General features: G+C 36.1%; 1 protein-coding gene and 1 pseudogene across 1 annotated transcript in view; both read right to left on the reverse strand.

The window, feature by feature from the left end:
- Window positions 1–974: 974 nt before the first annotated feature.
- Window positions 975–21,871, reverse strand: part of LOC121135297 (vomeronasal type-2 receptor 116-like) — a 168,860-nt gene continuing 147,963 nt past the window's right edge. The window contains exons 4-9 of the mRNA XM_040733820.1: window positions 11,174–11,443; window positions 10,595–10,840; window positions 10,041–10,556; window positions 6,042–6,269; window positions 4,682–4,805; window positions 975–1,903 (exon numbers count right to left, since the gene is read on the reverse strand). Coding sequence (XP_040589754.1) covers window positions 975–1,903; window positions 4,682–4,805; window positions 6,042–6,269; window positions 10,041–10,556; window positions 10,595–10,840; window positions 11,174–11,443 — 2,313 coding nt within the window. The remainder of the gene's footprint in view (window positions 1,904–4,681; window positions 4,806–6,041; window positions 6,270–10,040; window positions 10,557–10,594; window positions 10,841–11,173; window positions 11,444–21,871) is intronic.
- Window positions 2,684–3,356, reverse strand: LOC101825540 (annotated as a pseudogene).

Raw genomic sequence — 21,871 nt, forward strand, 5'->3', positions numbered from 1 at the left:
AATAAGAATACTATCTTGCCATCCTTTCTTTGTGCTCCTTATCACCAATTTTCTCCTAGGTGTCCCTGGTCTTACAACGACTGTCCCTGACTTACAGGTCACCACAAAGGGAACAGCATCTGCTTTTCTCATGTAATCTGTTGGAAGGATGTTCTGCCCAAGTACATTGTGCCAAGTACCTGTAGTTAATCCTCCTAATACAATGAACCAAAATATATTTTCTTTCTGTTCAATAATCTTATTGACATTTTTACATTGGTAAGAATTCAAATATATTATGCTTCCATATCATGCAAGTAATTGGAAGAAAATAGGAAAAACACTCCATTACAATGAGTCCAAGAGAAAATGAAATTTGACAAATAAGAATACATCAAAGATACACCACCCATCACTTATGCAAGTTAAAATTTTAATAATGTTAGTGAGACATGTTGTAGTTTAAGTGGGCTGTAACAAGATTGGCAGCTTTTGAGAATCAATTTTAAGGAATAGGGACAGACTAAGTTACAAGAAGAAGCAGTGTATCCTATCTGTGGTGAAGAAGCATTTGGTGCTGATGTAAGAATGGATACATCTCAGTGAACTTTGATGAATATAAGAGCATTTTGACAATCCTCTAGGATCAATCTATTGTCCCTGAAATGGATAGCATGTAATATTGAAACTAAGGTGTCAGGTCTTTAAAATAATATTCTAATTTATTCCAGAATTTCAAATAAACTGCCATGTTTGACATAGTTTACATTAATGTACTTATTCAAATCTCCTCTATAATAAGTTAGACTATGTGTCAAGGTAAGCTTTCTAATTTAGAAAAATATGCAAAAATATTCAAAGATCAGAGAATAAGGATGGATTCATTAATAAATGAAACCAATAAATATAAAACATTACATTGCCGCATTATCTCTGTCAACTGGACTGCACCCAAATAGACTTGAAGTCTTATATATAATGAAGAAAAACATGAACTAAAGTGTATAGTCAACTTTTCCTCTAGAATGTGCTTTGTTCCTAACATGATGAAGCACATTCCTATGTGGTCTGAACAAAATAATATAGCACTTGGGGACAAAGATACATCCTAGGAGACCTGCACTAGAAACCAAGATAGAGAAGATTTCCATGGCAACCACATGTTTCCCCTTGATGCTGTGGTAGACAGGAAGGAAGGTGACCCACACACTGAGGAAAATCAACATGCTGAAGGACATGAACTTGGCTTCATTGAATGTGTCGGGCAGGTTCCTGCACAGGTATGCCATAGTGTAGCTCCCAAGTGCCATGGAGCCAAGGTAACCCAGGAGAGAATGGAAGGCAATAGTGGAGCCCTTGTTGCATATAATAATTATGTGTCCATGCTTTGAGTAAGCATCTGAGTCAACAAAGGGAGGAGTGGTTCTCAGCCAAATTCCACAGAGCACAAGTTGGTTGAGGGTGCAGATGGGAATGATGAAGTTAGGAGTCTTTGATATCATTATCCACCTTATCAATCTCCCTGGAACTCTGATCCTGAAAGCCAGAACCACAGTAACACTTTTGGCCAAGACTGTGGAGAGAGCCACCGTGAACAGAACTGCAAATGTGCTCTGCTGCAGGATACAGGTGGCTGTATTGGGGTGGCCAATGTAGAGCAAGGGACAGAGGAAACAGAAAGTCAGAGTGATGAGTAGGATGTAAGTGAGAGCCTGATTGTTTGCCTTGATTATGGGAGTGTGGTGGTACTTCACAAAGACACCAAGAACACCAGCTGTGAGCGCAGAGAAGCTCAGGGCCAAGGAGGTCAGTGCCATCCCCAAAGGCTCTTCATAGGCCAGAAAGGTCACTGTTTTCTCGAGGCAGTGAGTCTGCTCTGTGTTTGCATAATGACTTTCTGGACACCTCACGCAATGATCCATATCTGCTCAGGAATTAAATGATATTGTGAGTCTCTACTTATTGTTACCCTTGTATCCCAAATCACTTCCCAGCACCAGGTCACGGGCATTTTCCCACACATCTTTTGTTGTTTCAGACTCAAGAAATTCAGTGCTCAATACTGAATACTCACAAATGCTCTCTAATTAATCATTCTAGGTTTTTATTGGACACAGAGTAAGCAAGTCTATTCTTTTTATTAGCATACTTAAATATATTTTTATCTAAGTAATAGTTTGTATTTATGTATTTATCAGTTACTGATTTAAATTACATAAATCTAACTTGGTCATAGTATCACCTCAAACAGAATTCTCTTGTGTGACTTTGTCTTGTGAGTTTAGTACAAAAAGTATGTGTTTTTAAATGTTTTAATTTAATTTTCTCAGTCATAAAATCCAAATTTATCTATTTCCATAACACTTATTGAATAAATTCTCTAGGATGCTGATTCTCTGTTACTGCTTGTTAGAATGAGAGGTATTAGATTTTTCAAAGCTTGAAAAGCTCACTTTTGTGAAACTGTTTATTCTTTTCTAGGGAGAAATGTTAAATTTAACAGATAGATAAAAATCTGCCATTTTAGGCTTATTTTGTCTTGAAATAATTGTGTGACACTTTATCACTTTTAATTTTTGAGTTCCATTTTAAATTCAAATGATATAAATATCAATGTATTTACTACATATTTTAATTCTATTAAAATATTCTATATATTTGCAAAGTAGATATTCAAAATTTTTATAGAACAATAAACACCTTTATGAGCTGTGAAGCGTGGTTTATTTGCCTTTCCGGGCTTTGATCTCCCTCAGGTAGAACTCCAGCTCCTTGCCTTCTAGCACATAGCCATCTGCTCTGACACACTGGCCTGGTCTTGAGGCAATGCAGGCAAGAAGGTTACCTTGCTGGAACTGCTCTTCCAGAAGGCTGCTGATTTTGGCATTCTTTTTCCTTTCATCATATCTCTTTTGAATTTTCTTTGATCGTTTTTTGTTTAATATTTCTTCCTCCTGGGGAGTCAGCTTGGCCCCCTTCTTGTGGCCCAGGAGCAGTGCATAGTTGGACTCATACCACTACTGGTATGGTGTGTTGTAGATGAGCACAATGCAGTTCTTCACCAGGGTCTTGATGCGGACCAGCTCGTGATTGGATGCATTGTAGACGACGTCAATGATCCTTGTTTAGCAGGTACAGCACTCAGAGCCCCAGGAAAAGTTCCCCACATCAAATCTTAGGGCACGGTACTTCTTATTTCCTCCTCGAACTCGGACTGTGTGTATATGATGAGGGCCAATTTTAGTGTTGGCAGCAGGCCGTCCCAGCTCATACTTCCGCTTCTTGTGGTAGGGCTTTCTCTTACCCCCGGTCTTGCAGTACTTGTGCCAGTTGTCCCGAGAGATGCCCATTGCTCGGCACTGGCTGGAAAGAGGAAGCGCAAAGCTTCACGGTCCGGATTCTAAAATGCAGCCCCTCCCTCTTTTGTAGATATTCAATTTTAATTTTGATTGAAAATTCAGATTAAAAACTCTATTGAATTCATCATGTTGCTACTGCCTACTCTCTTTTACTCCATTATCAGCATTTTATTTGTTATTTCTTCCAGCTCTGCCTTCATGCTACTCTCTCATTCTCATGGTACCTTGTCTTCTATACAGCCTGTGTGCTTATTTCTATTGATTCAAATTGAGCAAGAACGGCCCATATGCACAATCTTGTATCTTCTTTAATAAAAGCAGAGGATATATAAGTCATGACAAATATTTTTTTAGAAATTGACAATTATATTTTTAAAGATAATTACATCTCATTCTATAAGTATGGGATTCATTGTTTTGAAATATTCAGCATTTTCGTTTTAGTTTCTTCTTTCTTACTAAATGTATTTTGCAGTGTCTACTTAAAATAGAACAATGCAGGGTTTGTTATTGTTGCTTCTAGTCTCCTGCAGTGAGTATGTTTAATATTTGCATCAAATTACCATGACTCCACTGTTAACAAAGCCTCTATATGCACATTAAGTCTTTGATGGTATGTATAGTCTGTCTCAAGATGCACATTTTGAATTTAGGCATATCAAAATCACCAAAACTTTGAAACTCCTTCCTCCTTAGGAGTAAATGTTAACACATCTGAGTGTTCAGGAAAGCCATTATTTTACTCAAAGTATTTAAATTTTTCTATGAAGAATCTCATTAGATATTAATAGAAAGATTCAAGAATCCTCTTTGATTTTCTCTCCATTGTGTCTAAGCATGCTCATTCCATTCACTGTTTTCAAGTGTCTCATGCCTACTTTCTATTCCTTGATATAATTTCACATAATATTCTTGTGGAATATTAAACAAAGATGAGTTATTTTTGGTTATTCTTTGGAAAATTTATTTCATGATTAAAGATGCATCATATTCTTTTATTTTATATTATGTACCTCTAGGAAGCTGTGTTATTTCTCTTGTCTAAAATACCCAATTGGTCTAATAAAGGGATTTATGACCAATAAACAGGAAGGAGAATGCATAGACAGGGGCAGAAGGCAGAAACAACAATTAGGATGACAGATATTGGAAAAGAGAATCAAGAAGCAAAAGAAGGAAGAGAGGAGGACATGAATGGCCAGCCACCAAGCAATAGAGAATACCATGGAGTAAGAGTTTTTAAAAGACTTATAGAACAGAGAAAGGACAAATCCAAGATGCATGAGGTAGACATTACCAAACAGGTGGAGACCCGGTTGTCACCAAGTGAGCATGACACTTACCTGTCCCATTGGAAATTTCATTGTGTGGACACTGAGTACAGTGATAGCAACAAGGAGGCCTCCCCTCCTGGGCAGATTTTCTGAATCCAGGAAAACAGCTCTCACTGCACACAGAGCGAGGAAGCTGAGAATAAAATACATGGCGGACACCTTAAAAGAACAAACATGATACTTTCCAATACTGAACAATAAGATTGCAGGTTTTATATATAATTTTTATCCCTGTTTTGATGCATAGTTTCTATCTCATTATATTATATGATATGAAGTTCAATGTACTTAATCAAGTATTCCTAAGACAAGAAGATTATGAACAAGTATGGAAATATTAGAGGTAAGAAAGAATAAGAAAAATTTAGGTTACTGAGTACATGTCTAAAGGGACAACTCTAATGCCATGGTAATCCTATTGTGTACTTCCTGACAGCTGCAGGAAGCAGCCTTGTTTTCTAATGGTGATGCTTAATTTACATGCTTAATTTAATTTACATGCTTGACTGATTCAGAATTACCAAATAAACTAGTATTAATCACTTTCTGGGAAAGATAGTTATATTAAGGTACTTGAAGTGAGAAGATTTTTATTGACTGTTGTTGTTTACTGAATAAAAACCAAAAAGGGATGTGAAGAGCAGTGTTTACCAATATCCACTACCTGTCTGAATAAGCAACATGTCTCAATTTCACAGGCTCTTGCCTACATGTTTGCCTGAATCATTATGAACTGCTAACTCCAAGTTTGACTAACAGAAGATTATGTTCTTAAGTTAGGTCTGCCTGGTTTTTGGTTTGGTTTGATTGGGTTGGGTCCCATTCTTTGACAAATTGCTTACCATTTTAGCAGGAAGACATGTATTTAACTCCATGCTATTGTCCACTTCTAGGTGCCTAAAAGCAAAATGTCTATAAACTTATATTTCCTAATCTTTGAGTCAAACCAATGCTCTTGTCTGGTGGTTTCAGCACATGGATGAAATGTTTTTGTTTTTTGTTTTTTGTTTTTATAAGACAGGGTTTCTCTGTATTGTTTTGGAGGCTATCGGTCCAGCCCGGCCTCGAACTCACAGAGATCTGCCAGCCTCTGCCTCCCAAGTGCTGGGATTAAAGGCGTGCGCCACCACCGCCCGGCCACATGGATGAAATGTTAATGAATAGACACTGTGTTCATAATGGGAATAAAAGCGCATATAAAAAAGGATCAAAAATAAGCAACTCCATTAATCAGAATTAGTGACCAAATAATTCCTCAAATGACAGTAGATTTGTACAGATGGGCACTGAGTAAGGAAACAAAAACCAGTATATCCATAAATTCTATTTATTGATTGTAATCAAAGCAATGAGGTAAGATCCTACCCACCTCTGCAAATCCTGTGGCCCACTGTATCATATGGTCAGACAAAAACATTTCTGGGCCTTGTGGATCTTTCGGAGAAAATGTTCCAATTTTCCTCATTTGTCTAATACCAACTGGAAAATTCCAGAGGTTGAGAATATCATATTCTGTATCTAATTTTTTGTGTGGGTCCAGAACCACAGTGTCCCCAGCAGCATTTTTGAAATTCATATTCTTGAGAATGTGGTTAAGCTAAAAGAAATGCAGAATCTGATGATGAATTCATCCCCAGAAACATTAAAGAAAATCCACTGAAGCAATGGCTCTCAGTATCCTAGATACCTGACATTAATTTCAAGTTGTATCAACATTACAATATTTTAATGGATGAAGACCAAAAATGAACATGTCATCACGTTTCCAGACTGCCAATTGGATTCAGAAGAAAGAATTCACACACACACACACACACACACACACACACACACACACACACACACACACACACACACACACACAGAAGACATTCAGTCAATTTTCCAACTTCTTGAAGTGCTAGCCACTATTCACAGTTTCTACATGTAAATTGGGACATTTATATTTAAAGAGTAATAAAATGGTCAGATGTTCAGTTAGGTAATATAAACATGACTCATAAGTATAACTTTAATGATCTAGTAAAGTTTGAACATTTAGAATCTAGTTCGTCTATTTCTGCTGTGAAATATACACAGAGAAAATGGGGTTTCAATTTTATTATATTACAAAGAGAAGATTCTGAAGTTAAATGTAACAAAAAGTAGATAATGGCATATGCACATAAGCCTATTTATTGCCATCCATTCATCAGGAACAATGGCATATTTGTCTGCAATAAATTCTACTTAGTAATTTGCATTTTGGCAAAATCTCTGCAGCGTAAAACCATATAATAAGTGCTTTTATAAAACTTCAGTTTGTGGCAATACACCAGGAAGAACTGAACAACCCAATGCAGATGAAACAGAAGAGAATGACCTTCAAATCATCCTCATGAAAGAGACCTTCAGAGAAGCTGTGAGAAAATCCCTTAAAGAAATAGAAAAAAATAACAATCAAACAATGCAAGAAATCAACTAATTTCTTAAAGAAATTAAAGAAAGCCAAGAAGAAAAAAACAGATGAAGGAAACTATTCAAATAATTCAAGTCCTGAAAGCTGAAATGCAGACAATAAAGAAAACACAAACTGAGGGCATGATAGTAATAGAAAAGATGGGTAAATTATCAGGAGCTAAAGATGCTAGCATAACCAACAAAATATAAATGATGGAAGACAGAAACTTAAGCACTGAATATTGATGGGGGAAGTCCTTATGGGTATATGTTCTCTTATTGGTTGATGAATAAAGCACTGTTGGCCAATAGGGAAGCAAGAGAGGTGGGATTAGGTGTTGAGGAGAATTCTGGAAAATGTGGTCAACATTACAGAGTTGCCATGTGATCTCCCTGGAGGAGGTCAAGGGATACATGTTGGAAACGAAGAGGTTAAAACTTTCACTATTTACAGTTGATATGATAGTCTACATAAGTGACCAAAAGAATTCTATCATGGAACTCCTGCAACTGATGAATACATTCAGCAAACTGGCAGAATACATTAGCAGTCCAAAAAACAAACAAAAACAGTAACTAATAAATTTAGACAGTAAATGTGCTGAGAAAGAAATCAGAGAAACATCACCCTTTACAATAGCCACAAAGAGCATAAAATATCTTGGGGTAACTCTGACCAAACAGGCGAAAGGCCTGTATGATCAGAGCTTTGAGTTTTCAAAGAAAGAAATTAAAGAAGATATTAGAAAATGGAAATATCTCCCTTGCTCTTGGATAGCTAGGATCAACATAGTAAAAATGGCAATCTTACCTAAAGCAACTACTGATTTGAATCCCAACACAATTCTTCACAGACCTGGAAAGGACAATCCTCACTCTTTGTTTAAAAAAAGACACAGGATAGCCAAAACAACCCTGTACAATAAAGGAACTTCAGGAGGCAACACCATCTTTGACTTAAAGATTTGCTATATAGTGTAGTCCTGTAAACAGCCTGGTATTGGCACAAAAATAGACAGGTAGAGTAGTGGAGCAGAATTAAGGACCCTGATATTAACCCACACACATATGAACACCTGGTCTTTCACAAACAAGCTAAAACTATACAACTTTTTAAAGAAAGCATCTTCAACATATGGTTATGGCATAACTTGATACTGTCCTGTAGAAGACTGCAGATAGATCCATGTCAATAACCATGCACAAAACTTAAGTCTAAATGGACCAGGGTCTCAACATAAATCCAGTCATTCTGAACCTCTTAGAAGAAATAGTGGGAGGTACTCCTGAAGGAATTGGTACAAAAGACTTGGCATGAACATAACATTAATAGCACAGAGACTGAGATGGACAATTAATAAATGGGACCTCCCGAAGCTTAGAAGCATCCATAAGGCAAAGGACACAGTCAACAAGACAAAACGTAGACCTTCAGAATGGGAAAAAATATTCACCAACCCACATCTGACAGAGGGCTGATCTGAAAAACTTACAAAGAATCCAAGAAACTAGTTTCCAAAATACCAAATAATCCAATTAAAAGATGGGTACAGAACTAAATAGTGAATTATAAATAGAGTTATCTAAGAAGGCTAATAGACACTTGAGAAAGTGCTCAACATTCTTAGCCATCAGGGAAATGCAAATCAAAACAACTCTGATACCAACTTACACTGGCCAGAATGGCTACAATAAAAAATACCAAGGACATTTTATGCTGGAGGGCATGTGGAGAAGGAGGAACACTCTTCCACTGATGGTGGGAGTGTCAACTCCTACAGCCACTTTGGAAACTAATATGGTGATTCCTCAGGAAGATGAGACTCAGTCTACCACAAGATTCAGCAATTCCACTCTTAGGCATATACCCAAAAGATGCACATTCATACAATAAGGACATCTGTTCAACCATGTTCATAGCAGCATTGTTTATAATAGCCAGAACCTGGAAGCAAACTAGATGCCCCTCAACCTAGGGTGGATAGAGAAACTGTGGTACCTTTACACAAAGGAATATTGAAATTCATAGGCAAATATATGACACTAGGAGAAACTATCCTTAGTAAGGTAAGCCAGCGACAAAAAGACATACATTAGGAGGGGAGATGAGGACATGTGGGACCAGGAAAGTTGAGTCGTGGGAAGAATAGAGGAGAGCAGGATGAGAGATACCATATTAGAGAGAGCCATTGTAGGTTTGAGGAGAGATCTGGCACTAGTGAGATTTCCAGAAATCTACCAGGATTACAATAACTCCAAACTAAGCAATAGTGGAGAGGCTACCTTAATTACCCTTCCCACTAATGAGATTGATGATTCCCTTATATGTCATCCTAGAGCTTTCATCCAGTGCTTGATGAAAGCAGAGTCAGACATGCACAGCTAAACACTGAACTGAACTCCTGTAACCCAGTAACAGAGAGGGAGGAGTAATTACTAAAGGGGTCATGACAAGGCTGTGGAAATCCACACAAAAAGATGACCCAAAAAAGGGAGAGCCTAGGAACCCCAGACTGGTGACTGAGAGGCCAGCATGGGACTGATCCAAAACCCCATTATCAGCATCAGTGAGGAGGTCTTGGCAATCTATATGGCCTTGGGTATTAGATCAGTATTTATCCCTGGTGTTCGAATGGATGGTGAGAGCCCATTCCACTTGCAGTGGGGCTATCTCAGCCTTGGCCCATAGGGGAGGGCCTAGGCCCAGTCCTGGATGATACGGCATCCTTTGAGATGCCCCATGGAGTCCTCACCCTCCATGGGGTTCCCAGGGAGGGGATTGAGTGCAGGGGTGGTAAGATTGGTGGGGGGCAGGAGAGGGAAAAGAAGGTTGGATTGACATGTGAAGCAAACTTTTTAAAATTTAAATAAAAAATTAAACCTTATTTTTTAACAGTGCTATTCTTAAAATATAAAAAGTGAAAATTACCTCCCATGGGTTAATGTTTACCTCTCCAATTCCTTGGGGATAATTTTGCATTTGCTTGATGCTCATCTCTTGGACACTGTGAGCCACAGCATATACAGAATTGAATACATTGTAAGTCTCTTCACTCATGTCCGCTACCCAGGAATATCTAGGCAACATTTCCAAGGAAACATTGGGTTGACAGTTACCCAGAAATTTACAATCTGGCCCAGAAAAGGAACAATTGAAGTGTTTATGCCAAACAAGAGCAAGATAATGGTCATCTGGGTATTTGGAAGGGTTGTATGTCTGGATAAACTTCCTAAAATCAGAAATCTCAACATGATGATGTGCAAAAATGAGACTCCCGTGTAATGAATCCAACATGAAAGAGAGAGAATCAACATTTATATCCCATTGTGACCTCATGACCCAGACTTTCCAATGAATTAAAAAGTACTCTATATATAAGAATAAAGAATTTAAAGATTCATTGTCACCATAAATGATAACTACATTTGCCGTTGATATCATGATCTGGGATGTCAGGAAAAAGTATTGTAAAAGGAAGCCACATTGTCTGCAATCATGTCTACAAAAGCTACACAAACGTGGTTCCTTTCCATCTCTCCTCTCAGATCTGAGAGAACCTCAGCCCCATTGTGGTCATCTATGAGAACCAGTCCTACCCATGTCCAGTTGAAATGCATCATCAAAAGGACAATGCCGTGTGACAGAGATGTGTCCTTGTGTGCTGTCTGATAGAGTGAAGAAAACTGGTGTCTGTCACTCAGGATAGTGTCAAATGGCCCATAAGAAACCTGAAGGAAATTTCCAATAGAAACAATTAGGAAAATATTAAATTAGAATACAACCCTAAAGCTAAGGCAGCACTTTGGTTTGCTAGAGAATGCCTTCTGCTCATTGGGTTTTAAACTCCTTTCATGAAGATATTTAAGATAATACCTCACAAGACCCAGCACTTTATAGCCACCCAATGTAGGTCAAAATCTTCCTATTCTCTGGAAATTATCTGAGGCTTTATAATCAAATGTCTGATTTATTCGCTTCAATTTTTAATGAAATATTATCACTTCTGTACATTTTATATACCTGAAATATCTGCACTGTAACACAGGCTTCCTGTTTCTCACCTGTGGATATTTGTAGAGATTCAGCAGTCTCCCAATATAAGCAGATGTTGTCCATGATACTCCTGTAAGTATAGCAGCAACCTTCTTCTGCCTTCTACATGTGTAATTGGGTATCATTGTTTCTGTTCCTGTGAGGCAAAGAAAAGGTGCCTCCAGAGTATCACATTGATTGCTGTTGACATTGTAGAGGTCAAATCCTAGAGATGTGTTGGGTAAAATGTGACTATTTCTGTTGATTTCCTCAATGGCAAATATGAAGGACAAAGAATACTGGTAGGCAGTGGTCCTTATCCTGGAGAGAATGATTATCAATATTTAGGAATGACACTCTTATCATATAATAGTATGATGCAATGGCTCTTATACCTTCTATGTTATATTTTTAAAAACAATAATTGTTAATCATGGTAATGGTTATAATCTGAATGTCAGGGTATAGAGTAAGTGGAGATTTTAATTGCCTAAGAGTCTCAGATGGAGCTAAAATTCCTGGACGGGAAAATTGACTTGATTCTTTGATGCTTAAGTTAAATACATAGCAGATGGAAACTTGCCTCCTGAAAGTCTCCCATGTTCTGCTCTACAACACCCTAGTTCCTCCACACCACATTCTCTCTGTCTGTACATAAATGGAGAGACTGCAGCCTTTCAGTTTTTCTAATTAAGGATCAATGATGCTTATGTTGATGTCTCCTTGAGTTGCATGCAGCAATCCTAAAGCAATAGTAAGATCTTCTCCTGGGTCGGGTTTAAATATCCCCCATGCAAGCAGAATGATGATTTTGGGCACTATTTACTACATATTTGAATGGTTATTTTAGGCACTGAATTCAATTTACCATAAAAATAGGAATTCCTTTTACTCCCAAAGTATAACTTTTAATCTATGTACCCTCCTCCATGGGCTGAACAGGACCTCCCCTTTCATAAAGACCATGAAGACAAGAAGATTCATTAACCACCACAGAACTATCCATATCTGTTCAACTTAACGACTGAGTTAAGTGGATGATTGGGAATAATGGCCCAGTAAGTATGATCAGTCCCTGTTTTCTACCCAGATACCACCTATAGCATAGCAAGGTTCTAGCATTCCAAGGTTTCTGAGTGACTCAAGTAAGTGCCTCTCTTGTCACCCAAATGCTATGCTGGCCAGAGCTGGGTGGATTGGCTGTCTGCTCCAAAGGCCTTCCCTATCTTACCTATCTCTGCAGCCTAAACATCCAAGAGATTCCTCTTTCTCATGACAGATTTTTATCAGTTTGGATGCTGTCCACAACACTTTATCCTCTGTGGAAACATAAACATATGCTTGGCCCCATATTAACACATTCCCTGGTTGTTTACAGGCTGACATAATTGACCATTTTTTCCATAATCTAAAGTTTTCAACAGCTGTTGTCCCTGTTTCATTAGCGTTTAAAAGTTTTAAAGTTAGTTGGTCATTATGTAGTTTATCCTTAGTGGTCCTCATATCCCCCTTCTGTTTAACAAGCATCTCCTTTAGACTGTGATTCCAGCTTTACTACGGCTTTCATATCTCTATTTGCCCTTCAGGCCTTAAATATTTATTCCCTTGTACTTTCTGTTTTACCAGAGATAAGGTTCCAATGTCAAAAATTTGAGTAGAGACTTCTCGTAAAGGCCAGTTGGTATTTTTAGAATTATGACACATAACAGATACATCATTTTTAGAGTCTAGCAATACTGACATCTCAATGTCATTTGAATATAATTTTAGATTTGGTCTTTCATCATTAACAAAAATTTGTCAAAATATTTTCTTTCTAGTATTCCTCAAACCCCATTCCTACTTATTGGAGCTTCTTTTCCCTTTGAAATATGGGAGTAATAATTCATGAGCTTCTATTGTATAGTCCTTTTACATAAGTCCTCTATAAAGGCATCAAACACAAATTTATAGAATTTTTTAAAATCTCATTTTCCATACTAATCCCACTTCCCTTTTCCTCCAGCCCTCACTCTTCCCCCATTATTTCCTCACTCCCCATTCACTCCTCAGAGAGAGATATCTTTGCCTAACATTGAGGAGTAGTTTAATAAAATTTTAAAAAGAGGATATTTTATAGAGATGCCAAGTAACTTGTTAATGTAACTTGCTAATTAATAACAGTGTGTAGTGGAAAAATAAAGTTTATCTCTAAGCGAATATTTTTATGAGCTTTTACCTTAGTAAACATACTATCTAATAACCTTACAACCTGTTTTATTTCAGGTGTTACATTTTTATACGCAACTTAAAGAGCAGAGCCAAATTCTGAGTCATGATAAACAGACAGGATCATACCCAATAATATAGTACAAAATCATTAATTTTGTCCTCTGGGTCATTTACTATGAAAATTAAATATTCATTTAAGCATCAACTAAACAATGAAAAGAAGATGGGATCCTCTATTCATTGAGTGATTAATATCTCTGGAAATTCAAATAGCAACTGGCTTAGTACTTTAAGCCCTGGATCTAGTTGTGTTTAAACAGATGTTTGACTTATTTTTTAAAACAATTTCCTAATGAAGGCACCATTGATGAGTTACTGTCAATATTAGGGAAAACCAAAAGTATTTACATGAAGGGATCTTCAATATTGAGTCATTTCCACTCATAAAATATAATCCCAGCCAGGTGTTGGTGACACATCCCTTTAATCATAGCACTCGGGAGACAGAAGCAGGTGGATCTCTGACACTTCAAAGCCAGACTGATCTACACAGTGAGTTCTAGGACAGCCTCCAAAACAATACAGTGAAATGCTGTCTCAAAAATCCAAAACAAAAAATTTAACCCTACCATCACTTAGTCATAAAATTGAAAATCATAGAATTTTTCTCCTGTAGTATTTATGTATAGACCTTCCATATGGATATGCTTATTGGTCCCATCATCTACTTAATAACAAATTTATTATAAGTAAATTCTCCTACAACCTCAACTGTTCACTTGGCTATAGTTCATTTTGCCCATATTAGTGCTAAAATCAATTCTAATATTAAATAAAAATCTGTATTTAGTCAACATAACCATATAGCTAAAATAAATAAAAATGACCCTGTTCCTGAATACTTTTTTGGAACAATTAACCTGAGGTTTTTGCATACAAAATTCTGGTCATTATATTTCCTTCATTCTTATCCTAACTCTGTTACTACAACAAGGTTCACCTCCCTAAAGTTTATCAATAAACTTTGAAATATAATTATGCATAAAACAGGATGTTACTCATATTGGAAAATAGTTATCAACTTAAGACATGAATAAGTTATATCTGTGCTTAAAATTTAAATATATATGAATATCCATATAAATGCATATACAGAAATATTTTATTGATTGAAAGGCTATTTTTCACAGAATTTCAAATCTGTTTCTAAGAACCAAAAACATTCATACTAAACTATGTCATACACAATTTCAACACACACACTCATGCATTTGAAAAGCTAGAAAAGAAAATAGAATGTTTGCGTCATGACAAAATGGCTAATAGTTTGTAAAAATATATTTAGTTATATAAACACATTTAAATAATGTAAATATACTAAAAAAGTAAATTTCAAAAAAGTTTTAAAATTATATAATAATACATCTACAATAAAAATATGAGTTTTATTCACACAGATAGAAAATCTTCAAGACAGGATGTTTGAAAATGAGGTTAAAGGTGGAATAATTGGTTTACAAATCATTTTATGTCTATTTTAAAAGTTTGAGGGGAATGAAAAATGATGTCCGTAACATTGCTATGCATTTTCATGCCCCCATGCAGAATATAATTTTATTACCTAGTCAACAGCCTTTCAAATAAGTGTAGTTGTTTTTGTTTTCTTTAAAACATACTTTTTTTTAAAGATTTATTTATTTATTATGAATACAACACCCTGCCTCCATGTACATCTACACATCAGAAGAGGGCACCAGCTCTCATTACAGATGGTTGTGATCCACCTTGTGGTTGCTGGGAATTGAACTCATGACCTCTGGAAGAGTAGTCAGTGCTCTTAACCTCTGAGCCATCTCTCCAGCTCTGTAGTTGGGTTCTTAATGATAACTATTATACTGGGGTGTGCTGGTACTTCTAGATAATTGTTTTCCCTTAAAGACCAAAGGAATAGACAACTGGCTTTGTTTCTTCCCAAGTAGACAAAATAAGCAGTTGAGTACACAGGACCTATACAACAAATTCTGCTGGTGGACTGCTTATCAGGATTCAATGAAGTGAAATTAGACCATACCCTCCACCCTATATAGGAATCAATTCAAAATGGATCACAGTCCCTGGCTTAAAAATGAAATACAGAAAGTCAAAGGATGGAATAACTAATAATTGCCTAGTTACTGGTGTAGGCAGGAACTTACTGAAGACAACACCAATATCATACAAATTAGCCTCAGATATCAAAGACTGATTAGTAAATAATCTAGATCCAACTACAGAAATTGAAATATTCTGTAGAGCAAAGGAAAATATCATCGTATATGGAAGAAAACACTTCCCATTTTGACTTTAGTTTCCAGGCTAATCTAAAGTGGTTTCAATTGAGTAAAGAAGTGGTAAACCAAGGAAATAAAGCCTCTAACCAACAAATGAGTTAATGACTTGAGCAGTTCCTGTACAAAAGAAAAGCATATAGTCTTCAAATGCCTTAAAATTTTTGAATATCACCAATCATCAGGTAAATGCAAATGTAAAAATCATGTATTGATGGCTCCAGTTGTTGAGTGGATTGTCAGTGTTTCTTAATACAAAGATACATCAGCAAGAAGAGATGAAGAAAGGATATATACACTAAGAATTTGTGAATGTTTACTCATTCACATAATTTCTTTTAAAAATGGAGGTAAATATGTTGTAAATTCAGTTAAGAGGAGAATACAAAATACTGAAAAATTTAATATGTGTTTAAACCACTGATACTTCAGGAAAAGTTAAATGACATGGAGTTAAATTATTGACAGTAAATGGGTAGAATTTACATGAGAAAAATGAATAATCAGAAAAGAATGGAAAGATTTGAATGATTCTTGAAAATAATATTTTTATTTTCACAAAGAAGAAATATGAAAAATTTTAAATAAATATAACATTATAAGAAGTCTTAGAATAACCAAAAAGCAAATGCTATGTCATTTAGCACGAAACATGCTTATTAGGAAGAAAGCAACTAATTGGAAGCATTGTGTAGTCCAAATTTTCAAGGAATATATCGTTCATGACAATGAAAACCTTCTGTAAGTGAAATGATATTATCAAAAGAACAAAACAACAGCCTATAGAATGGGGAAAGATCCTCATCAACACCACATCCTTTATATAAGAGGAGTTATATCCAAATTATATATATATATAAAACCTCAGGAAACTGCATATAAGAAAACAAATAATCCAAGCAAAAATGGATTATAAACCTTAACAGAAATGCTGAAAAGAAAAACCTCAGGGGGCTAAGAATTACCTATAGAAATAAATGCTCAATATTCTTAGTTGTCAGTGAAACACAAATCAAAACAACATAGGTATTTTGCCTTAAAATTGACATAATGCCTGAGATCAGAAATTTGAGTGACAGCTCCAAGTTTTTGAGGATGTGGCGCAAGGGAAACACCCCTTCATGAAGTGGGAATTCAAACATGTCGAACTATTATGAAAATTATAAGGTTTCACAGAAAATTGGGACTAGATCTACCTCAAGACCCAGCTATATCATTCCTGGAAATACACCCAAAGTATGCTCTACCATACCACAAGGACACTTTTTCATCTTCATTCATAGAAGCTTTATTCATAGTAGCCATGAACTGGAAACACAATAGATGACCTTCAACTGAAGAATGGATACAGAAAATGAGGTACATTAACACAATTGTATGTTATTTGACTCTTAAAAACATCATGAAATTTGCTAGCAAATTTGTGGAAATAGAAAAGTGAAGAAACCTAGACCTGGATCATAGTATGAACTTAGTTATTTGTGGATACTAGTCATAGAAGATAACCATGCTGCAAGCAACAGACCCAGACCACTAAGTAACAAGGGGGCCTCAGGGGGAAGGAGAGAAGCATCCTAATGTTTCATGTTCTGAACACAACTGATATACTTGGAGTTGCATTGTTAAAATAGCACTTGGACTTGGCATGCCAAATCTATTTTCAAGTAAATATGAAAAATGATGGTCGCATGTGAGTAGAGAGACTGTGTGTTTGTAACCTCTTATAGGGATATTACTATCCATTCACAAAATAACTTTAAAAATAATTGACAAGAAAATTAACCATTCTGCTAATATGTAATAAAATATAGATGTATATATAAGAAGTATATAGGCATACATATAGATATGATATTCACTTATCATTTAAATTGTGATCTCATGAATATAAAATAAACTTAGACATTTAGAAAAAATGTTGTAATGGAATATATTCCAGGCCTCATATTTCATGTCCTTTTAATGATTATTAGAAAGAACATGAATAAGAGGGCTAAAGACAAAATAAACCCATTTTAACATATAGTTACATACACAACTTCCTGTAAATGAATTTCTGTCATCATATTTGCTGTGTCTATTACAGACTATGTGTCAAATGATACTTAATCTATCAACTTTTCCTCTGTGATCATTTCTCCTACTCTACGTTCCCTGTGCTGAATACTTATCACATCATGTTTGAGCACAAACACAAACATATCACAAGGACCTAATTTCATCTTCACTTATACTTGTCTGTGTGCTCACTCTCTACTTCAGCCTTGCTCCTGCATTTCCTTTTCCAGCCTTGTGTTAAAATTGATTATAAAGGCCTGATAGACATAATGCATATACTATCTATACATGGATATGTAGAAAACATTTTCCTGAAAAAACACATAAACATGTCAAAAAATGAGTATAAACTATTTTTTTAGTCTCCAGTCTCATGGACCTTACACCTACAGTAAATTTTGCATCTAATAAAAGAGATCTTATTTCCTTCACAATAAAGTATGTGTAGGCATTTCTTGACAGTTGAGTATAAGACATTTTACTAACTTAAATGGCACTTTCCTCTCCTATAAAAGGCAAAAAACTAGGACACTACCCTGAACGTTCACAATCAACGTCTATGTGAGCTCCAGAAAATATCCATACCAGTTTTAATAATTAGAAAAACATAGATGAAGTGGAGCAAGTGGTGCAAACTTGACAAAGTCTAAAAGGTTGTTAATCAAAATTATTCCTGAAAAATTGCAAATCATCTTGAAGCATTTTAAGTAGAAGATCTCCCAATTCCAGATTCTTACATTCTGACTTGCTAATCAGCAGCAGACAGTACAGGCATTCCCTGTTATTCTGTGATCATCTCATAGGGACTCGATAGTCATTGTGATCACTGGAATAATTTCTTCTGAATGGAAAGCAACTGCACTTTGAAAATGGCCCAAAACATCAAGTTACATTGCAAGATATTCCATCTGCAGAGAGAACCATATAAATGTCCCAACTCTGGACAGCTGAAGGTATTGCAAAGGAATACAGAGATTGAGAATATCAAATGTGTAAAATAATATGGATTAAAAACAATGTGTTTTCTTTGAGAGGAGAGAAAAGGAACAGGAAGACATACCTGAGATAGAGGTTTTTGAGTACACGAGAGTGCATGCCCGGGTGGGAAATAAAATTAAATTTATGTCAATCCAAATTTACTTGAGGACAATGAAATTTAAGTAATGAAAAGGAATAAAATTTGAAACCACTTACCAGGTAGAAATTTCTCTTTTGTTACCTGTAAAACTAATTGTCTCATCATGATAAGAATTATAAGCTGGAACAATTATAGCAATCACCACATTTCCATCACGATATAGATGTCTTTGTTCTTTTGAATAGCATTGAGAAGAGTTAAAGGTGTAACAGGGAACAAGATTCTGCAGGTACCCCAAAAGAAATATCCAAGAGAACATCATAAAAAGAACTACCTACCACAGTCTAAATATGGGACACATAGATCCCTGTGTGTTCAGCAGCTATGTATAGAGTGATTTGTTTGTGAACACAAGAGGTTGTAATATTGAAGTCATCATTCTAGTGACTATTTTGACAATCCTTATTTATACTCCATGGAGAATTTTTGAAAACTTTTCTGCCTGAGACTTCACATATGAGACATATCATTCAAGATAAAAACAAGCTTCAAAAGACATTTGGGATCTTCTTGAACTGCAGGCACAATGACTTCATCTAAGAGGACATACAGCTACACCCCAGCGATGACTCCTCGTGAATTGACCTGCCCAGAGCTAGCTAATGCAAATGATACACAAGACATTGAATTAGGATGATGCAAGGAGTTTGCAAGGGAGGATGCCAAGGGAGATGAGTGGAAAAACATCCTGAAATAGTTCCCACAAGACTGTCCCAGTGAAAAATCAGTGGGAAACCCTGTTCATTAAAACTGATTATCACCTACGACAATATAGCTTGGCAATGACCTGGAGGAGTCTGAAAACACTTTTTGTGCAAATCTTGCATTTCTGCATAGCAATATTTCTTTCATGTCACCCTGTAATCCAAAGTATTTTCTTTCTCCTTCCTAGGAAACTTGTAGGATAATTCACGAGTTTCAAATCAATGGCTCAATACATGATGAAAGAAGGGTTTCTGTTTGCTTTTTGAACTCTGACCTCCTGGGCCATGGTGTGTACTTTTCAATATTAAATCATCCATTCAATATAAAATCCTGATCCCTCCTATATCCAGATGTTGAGATTTGATACACTATTTATACTTTCACAAATGTAAATAATGAAAGTTCCCCTTCCATTTTCTCAAATTAAATAAACAAGCACTTGTATACTCAACTCATCATGTATGAAATGTTCATTCAGAATATTTTAAATGAAGGTATTCTGAAGAACACAATGTGCCATGATTGTAAATTTAAAGTTTGAACAAATTCACATGTGCACAAATAATTAACTCTCAGCCATACTTTCACATAGGATTCACTTTACTAATTTACCTTGCCTAAATCACAATTTTGAATATATACAGTAGTTTGTGACCTAATGACTGCCATGCATGTTGAGTATACATCTACTCTGTATAAATGAGGAATTTCTGAATACAAGAGTTCTACTTTATGACTGTCACTGGGACCTGACATTTCTTTATCATGATAGAGGTTATAAGTGACTCAATACTTTTTTTATAAATGTTGCTGTTAAGATGACAATAAGCCCTGATACTTGAGACTGTGATTTATAATGTGTTATTTCATGAGGTGATCAATATGAATATGTTCTTAATTTTTGGACCCAATGTATCTGGAAAGACTGATCACCATGACTAAAACATAGATGCCAGGATTGATAGTTCTCATAGTCTGACTCTCAGAAAAAGCTTGTCACTCATATTCTGAGGTACATAGTATAAGCAGGAATAGGGAAACATTCAGGTTGAATTTCTGTGTTACAAAATTATGTGAGAATTTATTTCCCATACATTAAACACTCATTTTTGGTTTCATGTTATAGCAGCACCAGCAGAGGGCACTATGTATATGAACGAGTGTGCTGTTATAAATATTTTTCAACAAATAGTCTCCTAGGTAATTGAAAATGAGCCATGCAATTGTTCTGTGTAGCTAGCACTTATTTGCATTTCTTATTTTATTGTCTGCTACTTGAGAGAGCGTAGTAGCACTAGGACTCAAGATCACTTCCGGTTATTTGCCACAATCTTGTTTAACATACTGTTCATATATCAGCATTCTAGAAACTGAGCCAACTTTCATTACAGTGTGGAGAAAAATGTGTAAATTAGAACAAAATGGATGTTGAGATGCATGAGACCTTAGACACTGTATATAGCACAAATATTTTAAGTTAGTCTGCGTTTGACTTAGTGGAATAGGGGAGAGGAGGACATGAGGGAGCAGGAAGATCTAGTCAGGGAAAGAACAGAGGAGAGCAAGAAAAGAGACACCATAATAGAGGGACTCATTATAGCTTTAAATAGAAATCTGGTACTAAGGAAATATCCAGAGATCTACAAGCATGACCTCAACTAAAAATCTAAGCAATAGTTGAGAGGGTACCTTATATGCCCTTCTTTGATAATGAAATTGATGACTACCTTATATGCCATCTAGAGTCCTCACACAGGATCTGATGGAAGCAGAAGGAGACACAGCTAAACACTGGGCTGAACTCCTGGAATCCAGTTGCAGAGAGGGAGGAGTGATAAGCAAGGGGTCAAGACCAGGCTGGAAAGACATACAGAACGAGCTGACCTGAACACGGTGAAGCTCCCGAGACCCAGACAGATGTCTGGGAAACCAGCATAGGAGTGTTTCATACCTCCTGAATGTGGATGTCAGTTTGGAGGTCTAGGTAATCTATGGATCCTCTGGTAGTGGATTAGTATTTATCACTAGTAAACAATGAAATTTCTTAGCCCAAACCACAAAGACAGATACTCTCTCAGGCTAGAAACACTGGGTAAGGTCTAGGCCATGCTCCAAATGATATGACAGACTTTGAAGATCCCCAATGCAAGGTCCCACATTCCCAGGGGAGCAGAAAGAGGATGGGATAGGGAGTTGGTAGGGGTCAGGGGAGGAGGGGAGGAAGAAGTAACTGGGTTTCATATGTGAAAAAAAACCCTGTTTCTAATTTAAATTAAAAAGGGAAATAA

The sequence above is a fragment of the Mesocricetus auratus genome, unplaced genomic scaffold, assembly GCF_017639785.1.
Source record: "Mesocricetus auratus isolate SY011 unplaced genomic scaffold, BCM_Maur_2.0 Super-Scaffold_100037, whole genome shotgun sequence".
Lineage (NCBI taxonomy): Eukaryota > Metazoa > Chordata > Mammalia > Rodentia > Cricetidae > Mesocricetus > Mesocricetus auratus.